Source organism: Nelusetta ayraudi, unplaced genomic scaffold (genome assembly GCF_046127955.1).
Source record: "Nelusetta ayraudi isolate G7.1 ecotype Tasmania unplaced genomic scaffold, CSIRO-AGI_Nayr_v1 ptg000063l, whole genome shotgun sequence".
In the NCBI taxonomy this organism is placed as follows: Eukaryota; Metazoa; Chordata; class Actinopteri; order Tetraodontiformes; family Monacanthidae; genus Nelusetta; species Nelusetta ayraudi.
The window spans coordinates 5,480,001-5,506,136 of NW_027466113.1; the positions used below are offsets into that span (position 1 = coordinate 5,480,001).

A 26,136-nucleotide genomic window follows, 5' to 3' on the forward strand; every position below is an offset into this window, starting at 1 on the left:
AGTTGATACTTTCGACAACTGTGAGCCTATAATGACAGACAAATGACACAAATTTTAGTCTAAATGTAGTTTGCGCAGCCTCACCACCTCACTCACACACACAGTGCAGCGTGTTCATTCTCACCTGCTTTCAGAAAACCCACTATTTGTAGCTCTGTCCGTTACATTGTTGCGTTTTTTTTTTTTTTTTTCATGTAGAACCACATGGTGTTGCACCGGCTAGCTCTGTCGCCTGATGGCAAGAAGGTCTTGGGTTCAATTCCCAGGCCGTTCTTTGTGCACTTGTCACCTTCTCCCTGCGTCTGCGTGGGCTCTCTGCTGGTAGTCTGGCTAATTGGCAATTCTAAAATTGTCCATAGGTGTGAATGCGCGGTGTGGATGGCTGGTTGTCTCTATGTGATCCTCTCTCATGATAAACTGGTGACTCGTCGAGGGCGGAAACCTCCTCGCGTCCCAGGACGGCTGGGATAAACTCCTTGAGAACCCAGAGCAGGCTAAGCAGTGTTAGAAGTTGGATGGATCGCATTCATTTACACACCGTTTATGTTTATGCTGAGCAAGCCTTGCACACAGAGACTTAAAATTAGACCAAAACAGAAATTAAAGCGTACAACTGCGACATTCCATTCCACGGTATGCTGTACCAGCAACATATACAACGATTGACTGGCCAAAAAAGCAAGTGAATTAAAACTTAGTGTATTCCTGTTGTGTAAACCTGAGCCACCACCTCAGATCTTCCTGCTAACACTAACATCATTCAAACTGATGAATGCACCAGCATCAAACGAGCCGAGCTCGCAGAGACACACTGTGTTTTTTTTTTTGTTTTTTTTTGCTGTTTGTTTTGAAGCAATGCATCCATTTTGAAGGGAAAGACGAGCGGCACGTGAGCTGCACATTAATCGCACGGAACAACAAATCCATAATTGAATTTGTTGGCAACACTTTTAATTATGGCATCTAATTGAGTCATTATTGTAGCCCTTCTTCTTCAGCGCTGCACACTCGCTCGACGTCAGTGCAACTTGACCTGAGGTGACCTTGTCTGCGAGCTAGAATCGCTGAAGTGCTCTCTGCCCTCCTCGTTGGCCTCTGCTTATGTATACACACCTTTCCTCACCCAGTATCACTGATTTCTGCCTTGACTTCTTTTCCTTTGTTTGTGTGTGTGTGTGTGTGTGTGTGTGTGTGTGTGTGTGTGTGTGTGTGTGTGTGTGTGTGTGCGCTCACACCTATCTTTTCCTCGGCACCATTAATTTATATAATATTACACATTATTTTATTGTAATTCTCAATTTCTTTCACATCGGGGCAAAACTTTTGCTCTTTCGTGTGTCCTTCCTACAACCCTCATCCTCTTATTTTTCCATCATTGTGCGTTTGTCCCTCCCCTCCTCTCCCCCCCCGGTTCACGTCTCTCCTCCCTTTCCCCTCCCTCCCTCCCTCCCCCCCTCGTTGTTTTTCCATCTTGTCCCCCCCGTTTCTGTGTTTCTTTGCCTGTAGGTGCCGGATGTGTGCGGCCACCTTCCTCAGTAAGTCTGACATGCAGATCCACTCCAAGTCGCACACAGAGGACAAACCTCACAAGTGTCCTCACTGCGCCAAGTCATTCGCCAACTCCAGCTACCTGGCCCAGCACATCCGTATTCACAGCGGGGCCAAGCCCTACACCTGCTCCTACTGCCAGAAATCTTTCAGGCAGCTCAGTCATTTACAGCAGCACTCACGGTACTGCAGACCGGCCAAACCCCACCCCCTCCCCCCCGACCCTGTTCATTACTCCCCACTGTCCACTTCACTTGTCCTGCCGAGTGCCTTTTAGAAGCCCAGACTGCTCTCTTCTTCCTGTCTGGGAAGACACTACAGAGTTGTGCATATCTCACTGTCGTGTAGATGTTGGTGTGCATGCTATCCTGGCCACTCTGAATGCATGTTGCTGTGCTGTGCCGCATTAGTTTGTTTACACATGGATTTTTTTCCCCCCTCCCACCCGCCCCCCTCTTGATTGCTGCTTTTTCATTTGGTGCGCGTGCACTTGTCTGCGCTTCTGTCCACATTGTTAGATTTTGTTTTCCTGCTCTGCTTTTTCTGTCGCTTGTGCCGTTGCTTCTTGCTTCGTATTTAGAAATACATGTTGAACTCAACCTTCATCAGCTACTTGATGCAGCTGCGTCCCCCCCCCCCTTCCCCCTCCCCGATTTAGATTGTGTGATTGTTTGAAAGTTTTCACTGCTCTTTCTTATTTTTCCTCTAAAATAATGGTAGCTGTTTGGTTTTTTTTTATGCAGCCCTGACTTGCCTGCTCACTGAACTCCTTTCTTAGCCATGTTGTTGTCTTTCTGTGATCATCTCACTCTCACAGCAATTCAAAACATGCCACCTGTAAAGTAAAGCTATCTAAGGTTTAAATGATAGATTTGTTAACTGTTTAAACACTTGTTATATCATTACTTGAGCTAATTTAGACTTTTGGTCATAGGAGTTGGCTGCTTTCTTTATGTTGTACAAGAATAAATAGACAATTTTAGTTTTATTTTGTTGCCTGGACAAAATATAAGACTTTAATTTGATAAAGTATAAGTAAACTTTTAATCAAACTGTAATATACTTTCAGAAAGCCATCAGCAGAGGAATGCTAATTGTCATTAGTTGATAGTTTAGTGGTAGATCACATTGGCCCTTTGTAGAGTTATTGAGGTTATTCAAGGAGTCTTTTTTTTAAAAGTTGAACATTAAAACCGGTGGGTAGTAATCTACTATAACTGCCGCCTCTCCGTGTCTGTTTCACTCCGTGTCTGCAGGAACCACACAGAGTCGAAGCCTCACAAATGTCCCCACTGCACCAAGTCATTTGCCAACTCCAGCTACCTGGCCCAGCACATCCGCATCCACACCGGAGTGAAACCCTACACCTGCACCTACTGCCACAAGTCCTTCAGACAGCTCAGTCACCTGCAGCAGCACAACAGGTAACCAAGTCACTGGCGTCGGGTTGCACGTCTGCCTCAGTGCCACCTGCCGCACTCCAGTCAGCACGACCGTAACAGGAGTTAATTCTGTACCTGTGTTCAATCCAGGATTCACACTGGGGATCGGCCGTACAGGTGTAGCCATCCTGGCTGCGAGAAGTCCTTCACCCAGCTCTCAAATCTACAGGTGTGAAAGAATTCAGCTTCATCCAGTCGATGCATGAAACTTTATTTCTGCTCTCAAAGAATATTTTACTGTGCTTTAAAAAAAATGTTTTCTGTTTTTTCTCTCCTCCCCTCCACATAACATTGATCTTTCCCCCAGTCTCACCGCCGTCAGCACAACAAGGACAAGCCCTACAAGTGCCCTAATTGCAATAAAGGATATATAGATTCAGCCAGCCTGGAGGTGCACATGTCCACACATACAGTCAAACATGCCAGGATCTACTCTTGTGGTCTCTGCAACCGCTCTTATACCTCAGTAAGACAAATGTCCATTTCTGAAGAGCATTTCTACATGAAACACTATGAATCGCCTCTCTGGCAACAGACAGCTACCGCCTACTTAACACCGTGTAGTCATGTGTCAACTGTTTCCCCTCTACCTATCATCCCCTCATCTCAGGAGACGTATCTGGTGAAACACATGGAGAAACACAACCCAGAGCAGTTGCCGGCATCGGCAGTCATGGCAGCAGAGCAGCCACAACAGAATCGGAGCCAAAGCCAGGGCCAGGCTGGATCTCAGAGCCAGGTCGCGAGTGCAGACGGAGGCTCGCGGCGCTCTGGGAGCGCTGGAAGTGGTGGAGTGGGCAGAGGCCAGCAAGGACAGAGCCAGAGCAGCTATCCCCAGTCAGAAAACATGCCCTGCCCATTTGAGCTGCACCAGTACAAAACGGTGTCTGCCAGCGACATCCAATACAAACCCGTGAACGTAGCGGACATTTCCTCCAACAAGGACCTCTGTCTCACTGTGTCGGCGTCCGCGGTTCAAGTAGAGCACCTTAACTCGTAGGAGCGCTGAGCGTGGACGGACTGAAGCGTCGGGATTGGATCACGGAGACTCAAGAGGATTAAAAGCAATACTAAGATGAGATGAGAACTTCGAAAAACACGAATGACTACGCCTGAGGATGTTTTGATGCAAGCGGTGCAAAGAGCATGGTGACGCATTTTTAAAAAGGCTACTTTGTTATTAGTTGTTTCAATCTGCCTTATTTTTACTTTCTTTTCCATACCTGTCCTGTCTGACTAGAATGTGCACGTAAAGGCTGCAATGAAGTAAGCGTCAATACATCACAGAGGTGATTTCTTTTTTTAATTATTATTTTTAAGGTTCATTTATGCTCCATGTCAATAAGCCTATGAATATGAACGGAGCAATCTGTATGTACCCCGTTTTCATTTGGTCATTAATCCTGTCTCTGTCTCTGAGAAGCTTGCAGATACAGATCAAACATTGCAGTACCACTGGGGACAGTCAAAAATGTACAAAAAAAAAAGCAAAACAAAAAAAAAAGCAAATGTAATGACTGCAGCTCACTGTCCAGCGTCACACAGTCACTGTTGTAAGCCCCAGTGAACAGTCAGAAGTACTGAAAGTGGTATTCATCATCCATTTTCACATTGGTAATATCAGTGAAAAAAATTCTTTGCATGCATGTTGTGACGTATTTACATTATATTTCCTCCATCATTGCCATGATCGTTGTCATGAAGTGTAGACTCTTCTGTTTTTTGGGTAACTTTTGACTCTGAGTGGTGACCTCTAGCAGATGTATTGCTCAGTGCTTGTTTTGTTTTTGTTTTGTTTTTTCCCAACGCAAATTACACCTGGAAGTTTGAGGACAGGGACGTTCACGCTGTTAATAACTGTACGGATATATTTTCCTATGTAGGAGAGCATAAATGAGCCTATATGAGGAAGAGCGCAACAAAGTGGCGATACGTCTCTTTGTCTGTATCACCTTTTGCACTTCCTGTCAAGCACTGGCCACAACAAGTGCGGCCTGCATGTAAATTTAACTGATAGTTAAAGTTGGGGCATGTAACCTCTGGGCGTCAAGCGTTAGACTTTAACAAGTAACTTCACTTCCCCCTTCTGTGTCCTTAGCTGACCAGAAATTACCAGAACGTGCAACAAGAAATCCTTTTTTTAGACAAGATGAATTATGACAAGGGATTTTTTTCCCCCCCTTGTTTTATTTGGAGATAAAGTAATTACATACCCCAGCTTTAACTATGATGGTACATTTTTATACTTGCGTACAGAGACTTTTTTTTTTTTTTTTTTTTTACATCAGTGTTAATACCTCTTCAATGTTGTAAAAAAAAAAATGTCCTCATTAAATTTTTTTAACCTTAAAAGGGACTAGAGGTCATTTCCTTTTCAGGAAAGAAAAAAAAATCAATCAAGTATATAAATATATATAGCTATATATATAATCACAGTTTATAAAGTATGATTGTGTGTTTAAAGGATGTGACGGTCCATATAACCTACGTACACTCATTTGCAGGCCTTCACATAACCCACAGAAAAGTGATGAGCCTATTCATGTTTCATGTAACCCTATCATACTGTTTGTGTCCAGGTCCTTGAAGTAATGTTACCCTGATGTGTTCTTGCTATTATACTTAAAAGGATGATGATGTTTATAATGGTTCTTTATAGACATACTGACACATTTTTGGCTTGTATTCCAATAAACGCTCCAAAATGCTTTTCACTTTTGCTGTGTTTTTTTCATTTGTTTTGTTTCTATTTTTATTGATCTCAGCATCATAGGAAAACACATCTTGAACGCTATGTTTTCCATACCAGTGACTGAAGTTTTTTTAAAAATAATAATGTTGGCAATTTTTGTGCAAAATGCCTTGAGATAAAAAATTAAAGGCCCTGTATTTTGCAAAAATCCCTTCACGTATGTGTTTCAAACAATAATCTGTGTCACATTGATTTGCAGAATACAGAACGATTCACCCATTGACATGCTGTGCTGGTAAACTGCTCTTTGTGACCTCACAGAGTGTCAATTTCTCCCCAAGGTGATTGGCTACTCCTCAAGCCAACTTTGCTTTTGATTATATCATGGTTTACATATCATTAATGTTGTCTGTCTGGCATTTTGAAAAGTATTGTTGAAAGTGTCTGGCCTGTCAATGTGACTTTGAAATACTTTGGCTGAAATATTCTGCAATATTTAGTTCCAAAGCCGAATGTACTCCCATTGCAAGTTTAGAATTTAGTCCTTGCTGTCTCAGAACTTTAAGCTGGATATTATATTTCTGTTTCTTTGTTCTTTAAAGATACATTAATGTCGTTAAAACTGACCTTTAGAGATCGTATCGCTTGTTTTTAAATGTCATTTTAGCATTTTTTTTTTTTTGAGAAGTATAGCCGAGTGTGTTTGATAAAGTGTCGTGGAGTAAACGTATCTTGGCTTTCATGCAGGATCTCTAAAATGACGACTCTCCAATGGTCGTATCGTGGAGATGCCGAAAAACACAACGTGCACAATACCAGTCTGAGCGAGTCAGCTGCGTTGGAATGCGGGGCAAATTTGTGAGGCGTTTACAAATGTGGACAATACCATTGCAGATGAAAGGGGGGGGGGGGTCGCGTAGTTTGTCTTAGCTTTGTTTACGTACGACCGCCAATCATCCGAGTTCAGCTGCACGATTGTGTTTGCGTGTTCGCTTTTACACGAGCCACAATTCCCAGTGGTTGAAGCGCGAACAAAAAGAATGCGGGGCAACTAAAAAAAAAAAAAAAAAAAAAAACTTCGCTGTGGTCTCGTCCGCATTTCTCTGCAGCGGGGCCTGTCGGCTGGATTCACCCACGCATTTGAGTCTCGTTTTGCGGCAGAGGATTTTTTTTTTTTTTTTTTTTGCGTCGTTCAGTTTACAGTTTGCGGCACCGTCGTCACTACGCGGAGTCGTGAAACTTTATCCATGTATGTACGCCTCGGCTGCACACACGCTGCGCTGCCTGTAATTGCACGCGGAGAAGACCTTCGTCCGTGTCAACAGCGGCAAGAGAAGAGAAACAGCGAGGTGGGGGGCAGTTTGAGTGGAGTTCGTCTGAAAAGACTTTGCCCCCTTTCAACAACATGCCCAGGAAAAAGCCCTTCAGCAACAAGCAGAAGAAGAAACAGCTTCAAGTCAAGCGGGAGAGAAAGAGAGGTAACTGACGGCACACACGGTGGCGTGCTAGCGTCAGCAGCTAGCTAACGGTGCGCGTGTATGTGTGTGGACAATATGTGTTGTTGTCGGTCAGTGTTTCTGTACCTTTCTCGAGTGATGCCACGAGCCTTTTCTCGTGGTGCCTTCACGAGTCACGGCAAGCATGTCGAAACACAACTTTGACGAGTGTGTGGTAACACTGGCGCATCTAACAACAACAACAGCAGCAGCAGTAGTAGTAGTAGAAGGAGGCGACACACGTTTCCCCCTTTAATTGCAGCCTTATTATTTGCAAAACCACGAGTCCGTGTGTTCCCTTTAAAGTTAGGGCCGTGTATGTAGTACACTCGGCCTGTCGTTACAAAATAGTTACACAACGTGAACACAGATTTCCATGGGATTCGATACGGCTTCAGTACAGCACAGGACGAAAACACCAATTGTATATAGTTATTATGTAGTCAGAAACTAGTGTTTCGCTAAAGAAATGTTTTATTATATATATATACATGTAAATCAGGCTGATTTGATATCTATATGTATAATTGTTCATAATTGAAAAAAAAAAAAAAAACCTACTCAAACAGGAGGTTTCATTGGAGCAATTTAGGAGATTCGTCACTACATCTTATATAAAGGCATATTTATATAAGAGCCTTTGATGTAATAAACATCTTGCTTTAAGAGGTTAGGGTTATATGACAGCTAATGAATGACTTATGTATGCGCAGTGTAACTCTGCTGTACTGTGATGTGCAGGTGAAACAGGTTCTGGACCAAGCAGTCGCAATGCCAGTGTGGAGCGTGGAGGGGAGCGACAGTCGGACACCTCTGACAGTGAGACCACCGACGTAAGGAGAATAAATCAGCAGCCTTTCGGCAGAGAGGGTCGATATGACCCCAACAGGTGAGTGAGTGTCCAACGCCTCTATGCTGTAATGGCCTTGATACTTTTGCATAAAAACAATCAATGGAATGAATGATTTTTGAAAGGTCTGTCTATTATCGTGATCATTCTTCGCCTCATGATCTCGTCTTTGGACACATAAATATTCACTGGTCCCAGTTTGTTTTACTGGTTCAACACAATGATCTCTGGCCAAGCTATGCAATTTAAGGTGTCTCCTATCTTACAGACAATGAATTCAAGACATTGTGTTGTTTGTTGGGCAATTGTAAAAAGATTGTAAGAGATTGTGAATATAAAGGCTCAGTGTCTGAAGTTTGTAAGTTGTTTGGTCTAAATGCTGCACAAACAGAAAATTGCTACGTGCTGTGATTCAAAAGCAACTTATATGGTCAACTAGAGAACTATAAACAACACAGAGCTGTTCAACAATTACAAATGACAAAATTGAAAGAGTCTTGTTGAAAGTCATGAAATATACAACCAGGTCCTGGACTATGATGATGATGATGACATCTTCTCTTGTCTCAGTATGTCAGAGCAACATAATTGTTTTTATGAAGTCAACTTATCTCATTGGAAATTGTTTATGTGGTGTAATTCCAACCCTGAAAATCCACCTTGTGTTATCTGTTTTACATGTAAAAAATCTATCACAACACAATTTTTTGTCACTTATCCCCATCTCATGAATCAATTTAAATTCATCAGTTTAGTTTGATCCCAAATTCTCCGTCCCCTCTCCTCAGGTTCCGACTGCACTTTGAGAAGGAGAGCAAGGAGGATGTGGAAAAAAGAAAGAAGATGGCCAGGGAGAAGGTGCTGCAGTCCATCTCAGATAAAGAGCTCGAGGTCAACATCAATGACGTCTACCCCACAGACAAAGGTCTCGCCGTTTTCTGACTCTTTCCACCAGCTACCTCCAATTAGGTCAAGCAAATGATCTAAATAGGTTAACACGGTTTGCTCGACTGCAACTTGACGCCTGCTCTTTCACTGCCAGGTCTTGGTTTCCCACGGCGGCCGTCCTGGAATTATGAGATGACAAGAGAAAGCCTGTTGAGAAAAGAGGAGAGGTCATATAAAGAGTTCTTAGACAATCTGCACTCCAGAAACCCACCTGGAACCCTCAGCCACTTTGAGCACAATCTGGAGGCAAGTTTGGAAGTAGCTGATTGCCTCTCAACCAAAAACTGATCTGTTTTACCAGATGCGTTTTCCTTTTTGCTCAGAACATTTATCTTGAATGTATTTAAAGCATGAAAAGTGCCAAGAAAACAAATGAGCTTGCTTGAAACAAGGCAGTCGTGACTTTGTTTGAAATGACCTAGTTCAGACAGCGGATCAGTCTGTAGCTTAGACATGGTCGCTGATTCCTCCCATGATTTCAAATGAACTCTTTTTGAGCTCAGACAAACAAAAACTCAGTGTTTGAAAGCTGCTTCAAGTAATTCTGTTTTCCAAGTTACCGTGATGTAACTTGAAGTTGAAAATCTGTTGCGGGACCCTGGGATTAGGCAGGACTAAACTCAAAGTTATGACTTACCTGCTGATTATTGTGCGGTAAGTTCCGCTGGGCATCGTTCGTAACTTGCTTACCGTGACATGGTTCCAGTTATTTAGGCAGTGGAATTGATAACACTGTCCTACAAAATGACAGAAGCTACAGATTATTTGATTAGCTTGTGACGGATGTGCTCAGGAGGCACAAGATCACCCAAGCAGGCGTGGAGCTGTTGGCGGTGTAATAAGTAAAACTCAATTATCTCGGGTTGATGGCTTTGTAAGTGGAGTCAGTCAAGGATCAAAATTGAAGAAAAAACAACCCAGTTTTATATTTTCTGGACAGGTTATTTCACACTGTGGATATTTGTTGCAGGTTGAAAATGAGTGCAATTTGAAATAACGAGAGATTGTCGCCAAATCAGGGAGTCGCTGTATCAAAGTTCCAGGTTGATTACAGCAACTGGCCACCAGGATTTCATTGGTGGTAAAATGGTGGTAAAATCTGACCCCATGATTATATAATTATGGGGTCAAAGTGTAGAAATAAAATTGTTGCTGGTGTTTTGTGATGACCAAAATTAAGAATTGATTTTCTTTCTTCTGTTGTCTCTCATATTAGTAGTTAACAGTAGGTTTGCACCCATATTCTGGTGAAATCACTGATAGTTATCTCGACTTTAACTAGTGTAATATGCTCTGCTCATTGAAAGAACTGCTAAGAAAAATAATTGATTTATCATGAAGTATACTTCATTAAAAAAAAAAAAAGTTTCATTATTTTGGTCTGCAACTATTTCACAGTCTCACATCACTGTGTTGTAGACATGGAGGCAGCTGTGGAGAGTGCTGGAGATGTCAGACGTCATCCTGATGATCGTGGACATCAGGCACCCGGTAAGTTGAGTGGGGGGGGGGACTACTGCACTCATCTGACCACTAGGTGGAGCACAACGTCAAGCTGGGTCCATCTCAGCAACACGATGTTTATTTTTAATTAATGTGTGGTGTTGTTTCCTGACCCAGTTTGTTAAAATTAGATGAGCCTGTTTTGTGTCTTCAGGAATTTAAAATGAACATCTCCATTTTAATCTGTGACACACATGTTACTCCCCCAATCATTGGTGTCAAAATAAAGCTCATGACAAATTGAAGTGGGATCACTGGATAGAGTTTGAAAACCAGAAAAATGCATAACTTAATGATAAATGCTTTTATATTTGGTCACTAGCTCTACTTTTTTCTAATTTTATTCACACAATTTGATGCATTCTAATGAACAGTTGGCTCTCGTACAAGAAATTCTGGCTCTTTAGGATTTCATTGGATTTTCAGGACCTTTGTCTTCATTTTGAGGAATACTTGGCTGTTACTGTTTAAGCATTGGAGCCAGATAATTATAGTTTCTGTTGCCATTGTCTCGCAGTATTTCAGGACCGGCCTCCTCCTTATGCGTGTCATTTAAGTGGAAATAGAAGACTCTCCCCTCCCCCTTGCTCTTCAATGTGGTTTCATTCTTGGCTCCGCAGCCTCCACAGCATCATTACGACGTTGCCCCTGGTGCATTGCAACTGTACGGATTCCTGTTTAGGAAACACAACAACACGGGATCAGATGTCGGAACACGTTGCAGGGCTCCTCCTGTTCAATGATTGAATTGAATAATCAGACTGTAGCTCAAATTAAAGTCCATGAACCCGTGACAATTTTAATGCCGTGCCATGTTTGTCAACCCAGTATTGTATTTGAGTCATTGCTAATTGTTATTGTGAGCTGCTACTTCATAATGACTATTTCCCTACTTTCAGGTCCTGCAGTTCCCTCCCTCCCTGTACAATTACATCACCGAGGATCTGAAGAAGCACGTGGTGTTGGTGTTGAACAAAGCTGACCTGTGCCCTCCCGCTCTCGTCATTGCCTGGAAACACTACATGATGTCACAGTTCCCCAGTCTGGAAATAGTGTGCTTCACCTCTCACCCTGGACAGCCCTACAGCACATGTGAGAAAAAAAAAAACAAACAAAAATACAGTTTAGACTACATCTTTAACATGACATTTATTTCAATTGCATTTTTGTTTGCTGTCCGTCCGCCTGTTTGCAGTGCTCCAGAAAAAGAGGGTCAGGAGGAACGTCGGCTGGAGTAAAGCTGGAGGTCCCACAGACATTCTGAAGGCCTGTCGGGAGATCACGGCGGGAAGAGGTTATTTATTTATTTATTTAGACCATGTAATCAACAATAACAATAATAAAAAAGACAAAAAGACAAAGTAAACAGAAAATAAAAAACAAAGTCAAGCAAGCAACGAAAGAAGCAACCATGTTTCTCATGTTCGAAAGGGGGTCGGAAGAAGTCAAATATATTAATCATCTTAAGGCTAAATCAAATATATGATAATGGAAAAATAAAAAGCTATAATTGATGGATAGATACAGCAGATACAGCCATCCTCATTTTACTATAATAGATAGATAGATAGATTAAAGCCATACTCCTACAACAGAGACAGCCTTACTCGAACTCATCAGCAAAATGAAAAGGAATAAAACTAAAAAGGAAAAAGAAGATATCTGTGTACATAGTGAGTCTGTGTATCACGGCTCGGTGCGTGTCACAGGAATCGAGTCCTTGTCTAGAGTGGGAGTGTATCAGCCACGTGTTAAACTTGCACGTGTTATGCAGCAAATACATTCTCATTTTAATATGTGGAGCGCCGTGCGCCAGTCATGCGTGTCAACTAAATCTGCAGCATTTTATTTATGCGCGGGTCTGTTGTTGTTTATCTTTCTGACAATACGTGTATGAGCACCAGGTGGATGCCCAATAAAACCACATTTTCTGTCTTTCGATCTGCAGTGTTTTACAGCCTTGTGTTGCTGTCTGTCATCTTTCCTTTACGATTGGGACCGAATCAGCAGGCCAGTGTGGCAACATATGCTTGTTATGCACTATAAATATATCTGCCAGGAAATTGCCAGTAAAAACAGCATCCTGCTTTCCCATCCGCTTCAGAGGAAAATTTTGATTGTTATCATGGATCAGTGAAATGGTGAGATGGATGAATAGATTGGGAACGCTTATGGAGAAATCCACATTTTCGGAAGTGTGTGCAGCAAGAAAGCTGCGTCTACAAAAGGCTACGTGAGAACTATGAAAACTTAACATTAGTGCGACACTCCCGCTCTAGATGAGGGGCAAATTCAGGTGATAAACAGCAGATGTGCAAACTCCTTATTTCACTATTTTTTTTTTTTTTTTTTTTTCCAGTTGACCTCAGCAGCTGGGAGCAGAAGATTCAGCGGGATGCCGTCGACGAGCAGACAGAAGGGGATCGAGCAGACGAGAGAGAGTCGGTGCTGATGGAGCAGCACAGCGACAGCACCATGGAGATGGGCTGCCCATCGCAGGAGCTCTACAAAGATGGAGTCCTCACCCTTGGTTGCATAGGTGCATAAATACGCCGCAGATTTTACTACTGGGTCCTATAGCAAGTTTTTTTTTTTGCTGTAGAGAAGAACTTAATTTCCTCCCCTTTTGCTTACTCATACAGAAATAAAATGTGTTCTGGATAAAAGTATAGTGAATTTAAAGTGCCTCTATATTATTATTGTTATTTATTTTTCCAATATTACTTGACATTTTAACAGGTCAGCATCAAACTCATTTTGCCCCTCCAGGCTTTCCAAACGTCGGCAAGTCATCCGTCATTAATAGCCTGGTGGGCAGGAAGGTGGTGAGTGTGTCCCGAACTCCAGGTCACACTAAATACTTCCAGACCTACTACCTCACGCAGACCGTCAAGCTCTGCGACTGCCCCGGCCTCATTTTCCCCTCCTGCGTTGACAAACAATTACAGGTACACGCTTCATTTTGGGGCTTTTGCAGCGTTGCTAATCTTACAGTGTTGTTTTTTTTTTTTTTTTAATCTCTCTGTAAATTGCGCAGTTGTCTCGTGTGACTGCTGCACGACGGTCTGTGCATGTCAAACTAGATATTAGACGTCTCCTTAACTTTTCCTGTTGCGTTTTCTCTCTCTGCCTTCATTGTCTCCAGATCCTGGCCGGCCTCTACCCGGTGTCTCAGCTGCAGGAGCCCTACAGCTCTGTGGGCTACCTGTGTGAACGGGTGCCGTTCCTGTCTGTGCTGAAGCTCAAGCATCCCAGTTTGGTGGAGGAAGAGCCTCCGCAAGGAGACCAAAAGCCAAAGGAGCCGAGCTGGACGGCCTGGGACGTGTGTGAAGGTCGGTCCGTCCTCAACAAGAGCGACTCGACACTTGCTGTGGCATTAAATAATGACGGCTACATTATTTACTGTAGGATATATGGTTTTTTAAATGTGCTATTTATTAACCAAATGATGGTGTATTTGCAGGAATGCTTCATAGGACTTTTTAAAAATTCACTTTGTCCACCAGTGTATCAGATTTAGCAGTGATTCACAGCATTGACAGCATTTTGCATCAATCCATCAATGTATTTGCCAGAGATGGGAGACTCAAGTCATGACTTGACTCGAGTCGGACTTGAGTTGCAAATTTGAGGACTTAACATTTGCTTGACTAACACTGATAAAAGACTTGACTTGACTTGGTCTTCATGACTTAGACTTGAGACAGACGACTCGAAAGGACTTGACTTTTTTTAGAATTAAATATTTGCACTTTTTTTTTTTTTAGATAATGTTTGAAACTGTGTTTTATTTTGAAACATGATTGGGAGATCTTACAGTGCAATGCACGCTGCACGCAGACCAACAGCAGTCAACAGATCAACAGAGGAGCACTTTAGAGTCTAGACAGATGTGATAACACACCAAGGAGAAATGGCAGTAAGCTGTTAAGTAAGGTCATTGTAAGCACTAAGCAGGCAGCAATAGTTTATGTTGAAATAAAAGTCAAAGTGCGTACCACTGTCTTTTCTGATTTAAATGTGGAAACTGAGGTAGATTATCAGACTTGCTTGTGACTTGCACAGTTGTGACTTACTCCCACCTCTGGTATTTGCATATATAAAGGTTTCCAGGGGTTAACTTTACTTTGGCCAGTATGTTACGCCATTCATTGGATGTTAACGTTTTACTTCTTTTTGTCTTGTGTGTCTATTTTTACATTGTTTAAATAATAATAATAATGATTAGTATTGTTTGTTTCAGGTTCATTAATCTGTGTCGTTGCATGTACGGCTCCCTAACATTTTTTTTTATGTCTTTTTATGTGAAATTCTCAGCCTGGGCAGAGAGGAGGGGCTACAAGACGGCCAAAGCGGCTCGCAACGACGTCTACCGTGCGGCCAACAGCCTCCTGCGGCTGGCCGTCGACGGCAGGTTGTGTCTCTGCCTGCGGCCACCAGGCTACAGCTGCCTTAGAGGTAAAGGAACCTCGTCTGCAGCTCAGGCTTTGAGAAGTGGCAAGGTTAAACAAATGTCATTTGTCGATGTGTTTATTTGTGGCCCCTGCAGAGCACTGGGAAAATCACACAGACTTGCCGGAGGTGATCGCTCTTCAGGGAAGGACGGCGGAAGACGAGGGAACCGGCGACAGGGACGACGACGACGACCGGGAGTCCAGCTCCGAGCCGGAGGAGGAGCGAGACCGGGACGCAGACGACGACGAGGACGGTGACGATGAAGACGAGGGCTTCGGCTACCCGAGGACCAGAGACAATAAGCCGTCGGGCCTCACAGTCAACATGTTTAACGTCCTTCAAGACAACGAGTGCCAGTGACAAGACCTCCAAGACTCCTCCTCCTCGGTGAATCTTCCCTGTTGACGCTAGTGCACTTTCATTCCATTGGTTTCTGAACTTGCATTCCTCTCCCAACTATTTTTCCTGCAACCTAATTAATTTCCCTATCTCTGAGAGTTATTTGATTTTTTTTTTTTTTGCAGTTTCCTTTGTGTTTGTGTTTTCTTCTCCCTAGTATTTACGCAGTATGGAAATGTGTATCGCAGGCCGTCTCTCTGATCTGCCGCTTAATTAACAGCCTCCTCTTAGTGTTGCTCACGCTGGCATTGGCTTGGTTTTCAGTTTAATATCTCCTTTTTTGTTGCTTGCAGTTCTTGGAAACAAATGAGCAAAAGAAATCTTCAAGGTTGAGAAGTGAAACATTTGTCTTTTTGTTGCTAAAAAAAAAAAGATTAAACTGGAAAATCAAAGTTGAGGAAAGAATGAAATTAAATTTGCAAGAGCAATACTTTGGCCCCCACGGAGAAGCTGAAGATTTAATGAACAGAGAGGAAGGTTGTGTTGCGCTAAATGCAGAGTCACCGGGGACTCGACAAATGACCTGGTGAATCAGAACCAAAACGAGGCGGTAGATCAGTTTGCGGCAGGAGTTCTGGTTCCGCTCTGGTGGGGAGGATGCGACTCTGAACTCATGCAGGTTGAAATACAGACAGGAAACGGACGGGTCAGGGTGACATCCGCACCGTAATCACTGGCTGGTGGGTCGAGGAGTGCAAAGACGGGACTTCAGAGTGGAGATGGTTCCTCTGCTCTGGGCCTGAAAATTACCGGAGCTGTAATCAGACTGCTGGGGGGGGGGACGATGGAGAATCAGAACCAGCCTCTTCCCGCTCCTGGGAAGCCAGAAAACAGATTGGCAGTGATTTTGGCCGGCGCCGCTGCCGACGGTCCAGCTGGGAGCAGGAGACTCTGACGGGCGACGCCGACGGGGAACGAGCGGATTGAAAGAGACTGGGTATGCCAATGGAGCATCAAAGTGACGGCGCCACGCGGTGGCGGCAGCCCGGGAAACGCCACAAAGACGACGGCCTCGCCTGTCTTCACGCTGGCCCCCGCACTGGCAGGCGGCGTTCGCAGAGAAATCTTAATCCTGTTGGCCAATTCTGACGAGGTTTATACAGCGTTGACAGAAAGACGAGCTTCCTGTGTCGCCGCCCGCTGAAAATAACCAACCGTTGCGTCTCTGCTCCGCTTAGCGCTCGTCCATCAGATCTCGTGCCGCTGTGAAGAGTCCTGCTAAATTGCTGCTGCCATGTTATCTATTAAAAATGGAATAAATGACTTTTCTTTTCTTTTCGCTGACTGGCTGACGCTCTCTCATTTATGATAAGAATACCGGGTCCTGCCTAAAAAATCCAGACCGGCTGTATTATTGTGTGCTATTTGTGCGACGTGTTCACCGAGGGGACTCTGCACCGACTTGTGTTGTTGTGCTCCAACGTTGCACTGCAGCCTGAAGTAATTAGCTGTCACTCAGTATGACGCTGCAGGACCTGTCGCAGGCTTTTGGTCGGGTCGATGCGGATTCGTCTAAAAAAAAAAATAATAATAAGACGATCAGTGTCAGGAGTGGGGAGGGATGCTCGAGGTGCGCTCGCTAAATTGACAGCGTTTTTTCATTTTGTATCCAGAAAGCCAATTTTTTTGACAGCTCGCCTCCATTAAAGATAATAGCTGCTTCAAAGGAATGAGAGCCACTCTCATGTGTGACTCGTCCGAGACAAATTGCACGTTGCAAATCCAAATCATTATTTGGTAAATTTTTGTGTCAACGACTTAAAACATCAAGCCCGCCCTCATTTGCTTTCAAATTTACACAATACCAGTGAGAGCTGTGTGTAAAGCTAAAAATAGAGATCAAAACCCCCCCCAAAAAACTGGACATGCAGGACACAAGGATTCTGTTAATACCCTGCCACTGTTACCAATGAGACATAATTACTCAGCTGGGATTTCTATTAATCTGGACGCGGCTATAAATGTACGCGTAAGTGGTAATTCACGCCTTGGAGCCTTTACAAATGGCACCAACGAGAGGCCAATCAGGAGCATATGTTCGAGCTTCTGCTCGGTCCCAGTGAGCGGTGCCAGGTTTCATGCCTTCGCTTCGTTCCAGCACACAGCGAGTAGCACAAAAGCATAATAGAGGGTTTCATGGCAGATGCCAGAGATTCCCCTCCATCCCCCATTGCAATATTAAAAGTGTGATGGCGCTAAACGCTTGTTATAAGCACGCAAAATAAGACAAATGGCAAGCATTCTGTGCATATCATGAACAAAATGAAGCTGAAGCTTTGCGTTACTGAAACACTGTATGTTGCAAAGTGAATGAATGATCTGGTGAATCATAATCTGGTGCAATTTTGCCACCTGAGCTGATGGTTTCATGTGCTTAGTTAGGCTTATGACGCATACAGTAAATAGTGATTAAGCGTTCTGGAATGATACTTCTTAAAGCGGGGGCGGGGGGCGGGGATAAACCTGCACTTTCCTTTACAAGGGAGTTCAATCCATGTGTGCATGATCATTCCTGAACGCACTTAAAAGTGCGACTGGAACAAGGTGAGGACGCTTCATTTTCAAAGAGACACGGAAATGAAATGGCACAAAGAAACATGTTTGTGTGTGTGTGTGTGTGTGTGTATTCCCCCAGCCAAAAAATAACATTCATTTTCCTCGGTGGTTGCTTTCCAAATATAAAAGTCTGCTGTCTACACAGAGTCACACGTGTCCTTTGTGACACATGGCAACAACAACACAAACAACCGCTGGGCTGACAGCCTGGAAATCAGCGGCGCCTGGAGACACTTTTCCTCAAGACGCTCCCAAAATATCACCTTCACCCTCAATCCAGCAAACCCGCCGCCGTGACTTGCGTCGGTGCTGCGACGGGGTAAAAATAAGTGCATTCCTGGTGGATGTTGTTTGAGTAGTTATTCCAACTTGCACCTCCTCTCCTTCTCACTAACAACACTGGCTTCTAACATCAGCTGGTAAGACCTTACGTAGTTTCTGTAAGACAAATATCTCAGAGGGATCAAACAGTTGCAGGGTTCTCAGAGGGCTGCGGGTTCCAGGGTGGGGAACCAGGACGTTCTCCAGGGTGCCTGAACTGGAGGAGGGCCTCCAAAATGGCCTGGTTGCATTAGTCAAGAGCGGCGGCAACAAGGAAACCCCTCAAACTCTCTGATGGCTTCGTTCCAGGCGCTGCATCGATCCGGTGACGTATACGGCCTCACTGCATCGGCTGACCTGTAAAAAAAACTGTCGGGCCTGATGGTGTTAAAAGTCGAGCTGCTCAATTCTCCAAGCTCACGCTCCCTACTTTGTTCTGCTTCATCAAACCTGTGTGTATCAGTAATTACAGGCAGGACAAAAGGCCCCGACGTGCGTCGAGGGCCGAGCAGGCCCGGCACCAGAAATCTCCAAAACCGTTAATTAAATTCTGCTGTGTTTTTTTTTTTTTTTTTTTTTTAATGCCCCGACTGCACATACCTTGAATGTCCATGTGGTTCAAATTTAGGTTTTCTCATGATGCAACTCCCCCTCTCCTCCCCTCCTCCCTCCATCTCATTTAGCCTATTGTTGCACCTTGTGTGACCCTCGCTTACATGTGGCCGAGAGCGCAGAGCAATCAACTGGTTTTCATGCGAGAGTCTGAGCATAAGCAGAGCGCTGAAATTCATTAGACTGGTTTTATGTGCTCCCTTGGGCACTGTGCAGACGGTCTCACGCGTACACACTCACACACACACAGTCACCCACTCTGGCCCAGATAAAGCGCTGCCATGTAAAAAGCTTTCAGCAATAATAGCTGTTGGTAAGTTAGTGTTTAATTTCAGGGCGAAAATTTCACACACAAAAAAACCCCAAACATCCCATTTGGCCTTGCGGAAACAAGCAAGGCCAAGTCTGTCTCATTAAAGTAAGTGATCGCCCGGTCTGCTGGTGCTCAGGTACAACCCTGCGGTCACTAGGGGGCTATCAAAGCCAGCATTAGTTTAAGTCTGCAGCTCGCAGCCGCCGGCCGGCCATGCCGGGGTGATTGTGCAAAGGGTTCTCCTTATTTGCGGCGCTAGCGGGGTGCAGGCGCGCCAACGTATTGAGATAATGCCGCGGCCGTAGTCGGATGTATCGTTTTGCACAGCGGGTGGGTGACATTGTAATAAGGGTCGGTGAGTGTGAGCCAACGATCCCGCGGTCTGCAGACTGTGAACCCTGCTGGAGCAGGACAGAGGTCAAAGAAAGATAGAATGAAAGAAAGATAGAAAGAAAGAAAGAAAACACAACGTGTTGCATTTACCATCTTCATGAGCTCCTGCGGTTGCGCTCCTTCCAATCCACCAGAGAATTATTACATTGCGTGTTCAATGCCGGACGTGTGGCATTTAAAGTGACCTTTTGCCGTAAAATGGGATACATATGTATGTGTTTAGTTTTATAAAGCCAAGCACATCAATAATTTCCCATCAGCTCATAATAAGAATATATACTGACATAAAGAGTGTGGCTGGCTTGTGAAGGAGCCGGCTGCCTTCCCTGGCTGCGTGTGTAACACTGATGCAGGGCAACGTGATTTCACAGCTCCTACAAGGAAGACGTGTGATTCGGTCCAACATCAGAACGTGAGGATTAAGCAAAATACTTCCTACTGCTAGCACCGCAAAATCGCACGCCGTGGGCGTTTAATCTCGAGGTTATTTCATATAAAAGCTCATTATTACAATAATGTATGTAAATCAAGGTATTTAAAAAAAACACATCGCGCGGCGAGAAGTGCAATTTACTCACTTACTCACAATTTACTTTATCTACTCATGTGGATCGCAGTTCCGTTCCCGGTAAAGAGTTCAGAGTTCCTTCCTGCTGCGTCTCCGCCCGCTGATGAAAGTCGCGGCTTCACAGGCAGTTTTCCTTTCTGCAGTTGTTGACCGCCCTCAAAGGATTCTCTGACCTCTCCGGACAATCTTGGAAGCGCAGGCGTGGCCGCGGCAGAATTCCTATTTCGGCTTTGTTGCCAGAGTCACACACTTTTCACTGTGGAGACCACACACACACACACACACACACACACACACACACACACACACACACACACACACACACACACAAACACTGATTTACAGCTTGTGCAGTTGTCCTTCCAGTCAGCGCCGCGGGGGTGTCGAGGCCTCGGCTCCACTCGGAAGGCTTGGGTGTCTCCTCTCAGCGTCTTCGCAACCGGGCGGTCTTCAATGTGAAAGAGCAGCCGGGAAGACCGTTCAGCCAAGAGTGATGTGTGTGTGTGTGCGTGTTTGTTGAGTTCATGACAAAGCCCTGAACAGCAGGTTGGGAAACACTAATCTGCTCTCTCCTCTGTTACCAATATTGCACCACCCCTCAGAGCGTAAACTCAGCGTGTGAAAAGTAAAAGTGTGGACACGTCACGCATTAAGAAAAATGTCAAAGGCCAATGATGGTGGATCGAATCGGAAACGGAATAGAAACTGATGGAATAATGCACAGACAAAGGGGAATTCTTAAAGGATGATGGAAACAATGATACTCTTCACTGTAATAATGTAATTTGTTCTTCATAGACTTAAAACTGTAGCGCAGACTAAGCCATACGCATTTATGCACACCATTATAGCATTTATACCGTACATTACAGTACCTTTCGTTGATCACATTACCAAGAATTTAAACTGTAAGTGTTTGCTTTCCTTTCTTTCTGATTTTCTTTCACCATGCGCAGCGTAAATATCGTCACCCTCTTAAAATAATGGCCTACGTCATTTTTGATATTTCCATAGGGTGACGATATGATTTTAATCTCAGAAGCCTAAGGCACCGACGCCCTGCAACAGCGCCCGCAAAGTGACTCCCCCCCTCCCCGATTCCTCCTGCAGAGGGTCACAACCCAGCAGCTGAGGTTTGTTCGCCTACTTTGAAGCTCGAAAAAAAAAAGGGCTGCCCGAATCAACCGCAGAGCTCCATCCAACCCAAACCTGCTGCGCCCCCACGTGACAATCTCGCAGTCGTGTCTACCGCCGTCTCTCCGTTTCATCCATGTGGATATTGTGGCCATTCGTAAATATGCGTGATTCTGCACTACTCCCCTCCCCCCCCCCCCCCCCCCCCCCCCCGCCGCCGCCTGCCGCCTGCAGCTTCATTAATCGGGGCCTCTTTAGTCGTGTGTTTGTCTGTGACCCTGTTTGTGAGTTAGAGCCCATGTGTCATGGGGTATTTTTAGCGCCACCTCTCACTGCATTGCAATGACACTCATTCGCACCCTCTCCTCTCCCCTCCCCAATCATCCGCCCTGTTCTCGCCGCTGTGAGATCTGCCGGAACGCTCACTCTCACTCCGAAGGAGGCAGCAACAGCCTCTGCGAAAGGTTCCCGAAAAGGGCGGCGGGAGGGAGGGAGGGGGGTTCAGGGGAGGGTGGGACGTGATATCCAAGAGTGGAGACGAGAGGCAGATCAGACAGATTAGGACTTTAATATCATACCAGTGCATTAATTTAGTCCTTGCCTCATGCTTCAGTGTCAAAAATTTATAATTAGAATAATTAAAGGGTGGCTTTTAATCAGCTGTATTTACACGCAGGCAGCTATCGAGCCGAGCAAAAGCGTTTGATCCGGGCGTGCTGGGGCTGAGCGAGCGTGCGAGTGAGTGAGGGGGAAAAAAAAACAGTTGGTGTGGGTGGTGGTGGGATTCGGGGGTCGGGGGGTGGTCTAACTCCGCTTCAAATAAAGCACTTACGGTAGGGGAACGAGGCAAGATGGGAGAAGGGATGGAGGCCATTCACAAAGAAAGATGGCTCACACTGATGATGAGAAGTCTGGTGTGTGTGTGTGTGTGTGTGTGGGGTAGGGGGTTTGTGGGGTGGGGTGGGCTTGAGAGCTGAGAAGAAGTAAATTCCCCTCGAGGGTCTCCCAGGAAGCTGGTCGGAAACACAAGTTGCAGATAAGAATCCTGAATGCCACCGCAACGGCTGTGCTCATCTCCTCCTCGCCGTCAGATGTGTGTGTGTGTGTGTGTGTGTGTGTTTGTGTGTGTGCACAAGTGAATAGCGGGGGATTTCTAAGTGAAGGAAACCCGACACTCAAAAAAAAAGAGTAAAGCATCACCCCCACCAGCCCCAGCCCCCCCGCCAGCCCCTCAACCATGAATAAGAGGAGGCACAAGTGCGCTGCTACAGCTGAGAGGGTCTTCAGAGACTCCAGAGTATGCAGGGGGGGGCATCTGGACCGGCGAGCCGCCACCGCCGCCACCGTCAACACAACAGCCGACGGGGGCCGCCTCCCACTCGGCCGCTCGCCACGCACCCCCCCCCCCCGCACCCCCCACGGTCTCGGCCCCCTCGCGCATCCAGCCACAGCATCAGAGAGGCAAACACTTGAAGAGACGGCGCCCGGAGTCGCTCGAGCTGGATTAATGTCACACCATAAAGGTTTGCAGGGTCTCAGAAGGCTGTGAATCCTCCAGGGGTGTGTCCCCCTCCTCTCAGCCACCGAACACTTTCACCAGCGGGACAGATGGATCACAAACAAACAGAATGAAATATCCCCCCACAGTTGTTGGCTCGAGCAACAAAATATCCCCACGCAGTTCGCACATAAAGTTTGTTGTGTCTGTTGTCTTTATCCTCGAGTGGCACCAAGAGAGACGCCACAAAGAAGCGAATCGAGGAAAAAGACAAACACATTTTTAGCCCTCTGTTTGCAGCGTCCTGTTAAACCCGGTCATTTGTCCCCCTCATGGGGCAGAATGGACACCTGGCCGGCGATGTTGACTCTAACCTGGTGGCAGTGCTCATTGTGACATCACATAGGGACCCGTATCCACGTGTGTTTGTATTAGCATGTGCTTGCAAAAGAAGTCACAAATAGACTTTTTTTGCTTTTCTGAGTTGAATAGAGACACATATTGTCGTCAAACAACACAAGGAGACATTACTGTTAACAAATGAACAGACTCTAATTAAAAATTTAGCCTGTCATGTATTCAAGGACGATTTTTCCTAGTGGCCACTTGAGGTACTGCAGCAAGAAAAAAAATCCCACGGGCCCAAAATGCATTTTCCCCATCGACCGCAATACAAAAAGAAACACCTTTAAAGCGGCTGACAGGACGACTGTGACCTGAAACGCGATTCATGTCAAATCTTTCTATTGTAGATTTTGCAGTTATGGTCTTTAAGTCGTTTAAAAAAAAAATGACAGAAAAGTATGACAACAGAAAAGAGTTTATTGCCAGCGTGACGTCACGACGTCATATGTGCCGCTGTGTCTCTGCTCGTTGAGCAACTTCATTGAAGTGAATGGGCTGCCATCTTGGAATCTGCAGTGAAGCCCTCACCGAGACAATTGCACGCGTAGTGATTCCATAATTAGAGACACACTACAGGTATCACACAGAGACGGCGGGGCCCACCCCCTTACCACGCTCCTAGAAAAGAAAGAGCTCCGGGGCTGAGGTGCACTCTGGCAGACACCGACCACGAACCTCCCCTGGGTGCGTGGAGGTGGGAGGGAGGCGGACTATGACCCCGTGACCCTTCCACACCTCCACCGCTCCCAGATCCTCTCCTGGGGCCAATCAAAGCACGAGACGGCCGGGACCTGTGACACTGATCCTGACCGAGTTCAGACAAATCACGATAAACAGACAAGGAGGGCGGGCAGGAGGGGAGGGGGGCGGTAAGAGGGATGGCGGCGGGAGGGGTTAGCATTTACACAGACCTGCTGAACACACAGCGCACGTTGAAAACCAACCTGGGCCTGAGGTCACACATGACTGAGGAAAAAAAAATAAAGGGAGGCATTTTATTGGCTCCTGTGAGTCTCATTCTGAGACGTTCGCTGGTCGGGGAGGTTTCCCGGTGAAAAAGACAGTGGTGGAGATGTTTGAGCCCACGGCATGCTTGGTATGCGGTTTTATGGCGGTTCCCAACATACTGCAAGCCTGACATTCTGCAACTGATCTGTGTTGTCTGAATCCTGCCGGCCCGGCACAGCTGTCAGAGCCTGACAGGAGGTGGACAGGCGGACTGCCAGTGTGTGTGTGTGTGTGTGTGTGTGTGTGTCTGATGTGTGTGTGTTGTCCCATGCTTCGCAGTTGAACACTTCCATTTCTAATTTTGGGGCCTTTTTTTGTTTGTTTTGTTTTTTTTCCTTGACGGTGGTGATGTCAGTCCAACTATAAAATGCAGCTTGTCTTTCAAAAATGGATCAATCATCCGTCAGAACTTCCTCAGTACCAACACCGTTCCCTCCTTTCTGCCCAATCCTGAATAGTTTTTTCCCCTCTAAAATAAGCTTTAAAGTGATTTATTGTTCAGTCACAACCTTCACTGACCCTCTTATCTGTGTTTTTTGTGCCTCTCTCTCTCTCTTCGACAGCCCACCTTCTCCTCACTTATAATTTGAACTGCGCTCTCTCTCTCTCTCTCTCTCTCCCTCTCCCCCTCCCTCCCCTCTCTCTCCCCCCGCTATTCGTTCCGTTGCTCTCTTTCTCTCCCTCTCCATGTGAATTCCTCACAGGATCAGACCTGCTTTTTATGCCCCACTGGTTTTCACTCTTAGGGAGAATGATTCTGAGGAAGGAGGAGGAGGAGAAGGAGGAGGAGGAAGAGACAAAGGTTCAGCCACAACAAACCGAAACTCTTAGGGGAACGGAGCATAATTCTGTGCGAGTGATGGGGAAGAAAAAAAAAATATATACACATAAAAAAACAGATCAGGGAGCAAAAACAGTGGAATGGGAACAGGGACGGTGTGGGCAAGAGAGGAAATAATACCGACAAAGGTCATTATTTCTGCCAGGGGATTTGCCGTTGCCCGGACAACGAACAAAGCGAGAGCCAGTTGGACGATGTGCACGACAGAAAGGGCTGAGGAGAAAAAGTGAAAAGCCTCTGGGGAGTGGGAGGGCACGGACTGAAAGTTTACGGCGCTAATCAACGGCATCGTTTCGGCGGATCAGATGACATGTTCAGAGGGTCACAATCGGGGATGAGGACTCGACACTTCTTCATGAAGCTGCATATATTGTGGAATAAAGTTTTCAGGAGAGAGAGAGAGAAAAAAACCTTGATAAAACAAACTTCAAACCAACCAGAAAATGTTACAAAATCATGACCTTTTGAATGCTCACGAGACTATATTTTTTTATATTCATGCCAGAGGGAAGGAAAAAAAATCTTTATCGCTGCACACAGAAGGGAGAGAGAAAGAGAGAGAGAGAGGGGGGGGGGAGAGAGAAGGAGAGAGGACTATTTTTGTTCTGTTTGTTTCAGCTTTGAGCAGAGAAGTGGTGAGCGAGTGCCAATGATATGCAGGAAGGACGGAGGCTGGGTGAGATGGGAGTCCAACCAAAGTCACAACACCGAGAATCCTCAACAGAGAGAAAATGTTTGTTTTTTTAAAGAATATCCATTAGGCCTATTACAAAATTTCATCACTAAACTCCTGCTCCTGTGTTGTATTTCTTTTTAAAATTCGAAAATGATACGGCTGAATTAATGCCAAAGTACGCTCAAATTGGATTACAAATGGACTCATGCATCACAAAATACAAAGAAAACGAGTCGCTGGTTTCTGGTTGTTACTATTTTCTGAATAACACTTCATCAGAGATAAACAACACGGGGAGATATAAATAATAAACAAATGAAACCCCTCAGTGAGCCACTTCACCTCTCTTCAGCTCCTGCGCAACGTGAATATTCTCAGTCCCTTGCAGTGGACTCATTTAAATATTCAATAATTAAATAGAATTTTAAATAACACCGTACAAATATGTCCATATACAGTATGTTGTATTATTCATGTA

General features: G+C 45.2%; 2 protein-coding genes across 4 annotated transcripts in view; both read left to right on the forward strand.

Moving 5' to 3' along the window:
* The window catches only part of znf384b (zinc finger protein 384 b), a 14,478-nt gene extending 8,774 nt beyond the window's left edge, over positions 1–5,704 (forward strand). The window contains exons 7-11 of one of the 3 annotated variants that reach the window (XM_076041248.1): positions 1,507–1,731; positions 2,805–2,972; positions 3,081–3,159; positions 3,298–3,456; positions 3,601–5,704. In XM_076041248.1, coding sequence (XP_075897363.1) covers positions 1,507–1,731; positions 2,805–2,972; positions 3,081–3,159; positions 3,298–3,456; positions 3,601–3,990 — 1,021 coding nt within the window. In that variant the 3' untranslated portion in view covers positions 3,991–5,704. Of the gene's footprint in view, positions 1–1,506; positions 1,732–2,804; positions 2,973–3,080; positions 3,160–3,297 lie in introns of all 3 variants that reach the window. The other 2 variants (XM_076041247.1, XM_076041249.1) reach the window with 2 other exon arrangements.
* A 1,108-nt stretch (positions 5,705–6,812) lies between these two features.
* Positions 6,813–16,612, forward strand: gnl1 (guanine nucleotide binding protein-like 1). Its single transcript, XM_076040921.1, has 12 exons — positions 6,813–7,160; positions 7,920–8,067; positions 8,817–8,953; positions 9,071–9,222; positions 10,396–10,467; positions 11,379–11,571; positions 11,675–11,773; positions 12,839–13,018; positions 13,249–13,427; positions 13,625–13,811; positions 14,797–14,937; positions 15,029–16,612. The coding sequence occupies exons 1-12, from the start codon at positions 7,088–7,090 to the stop codon at positions 15,292–15,294; spliced, it is 1,827 nt and encodes a 608-aa protein (XP_075897036.1). The 5' UTR covers positions 6,813–7,087; the 3' UTR covers positions 15,295–16,612.
* The last annotated feature ends 9,524 nt before the right edge of the window (positions 16,613–26,136 follow it).

Excerpts from the sequence above, each read along its gene's own strand:
- gnl1 (XM_076040921.1), top strand. The coding sequence starts at position 7,088 with ATGCCCAGGAAAAAGCCCTTCAGCAACAAGCAGAAGAAGAAACAGCTT. Across the intron at positions 7,161-7,919 it reads CAAGCGGGAGAGAAAGAGAG|GTGAAACAGGTTCTGGACCA; the intron begins GTAACTGACGGC and ends TGTGATGTGCAG. Across the intron at positions 8,954-9,070 it reads CGTCTACCCCACAGACAAAG|GTCTTGGTTTCCCACGGCGG; the intron begins GTCTCGCCGTTT and ends TTTCACTGCCAG.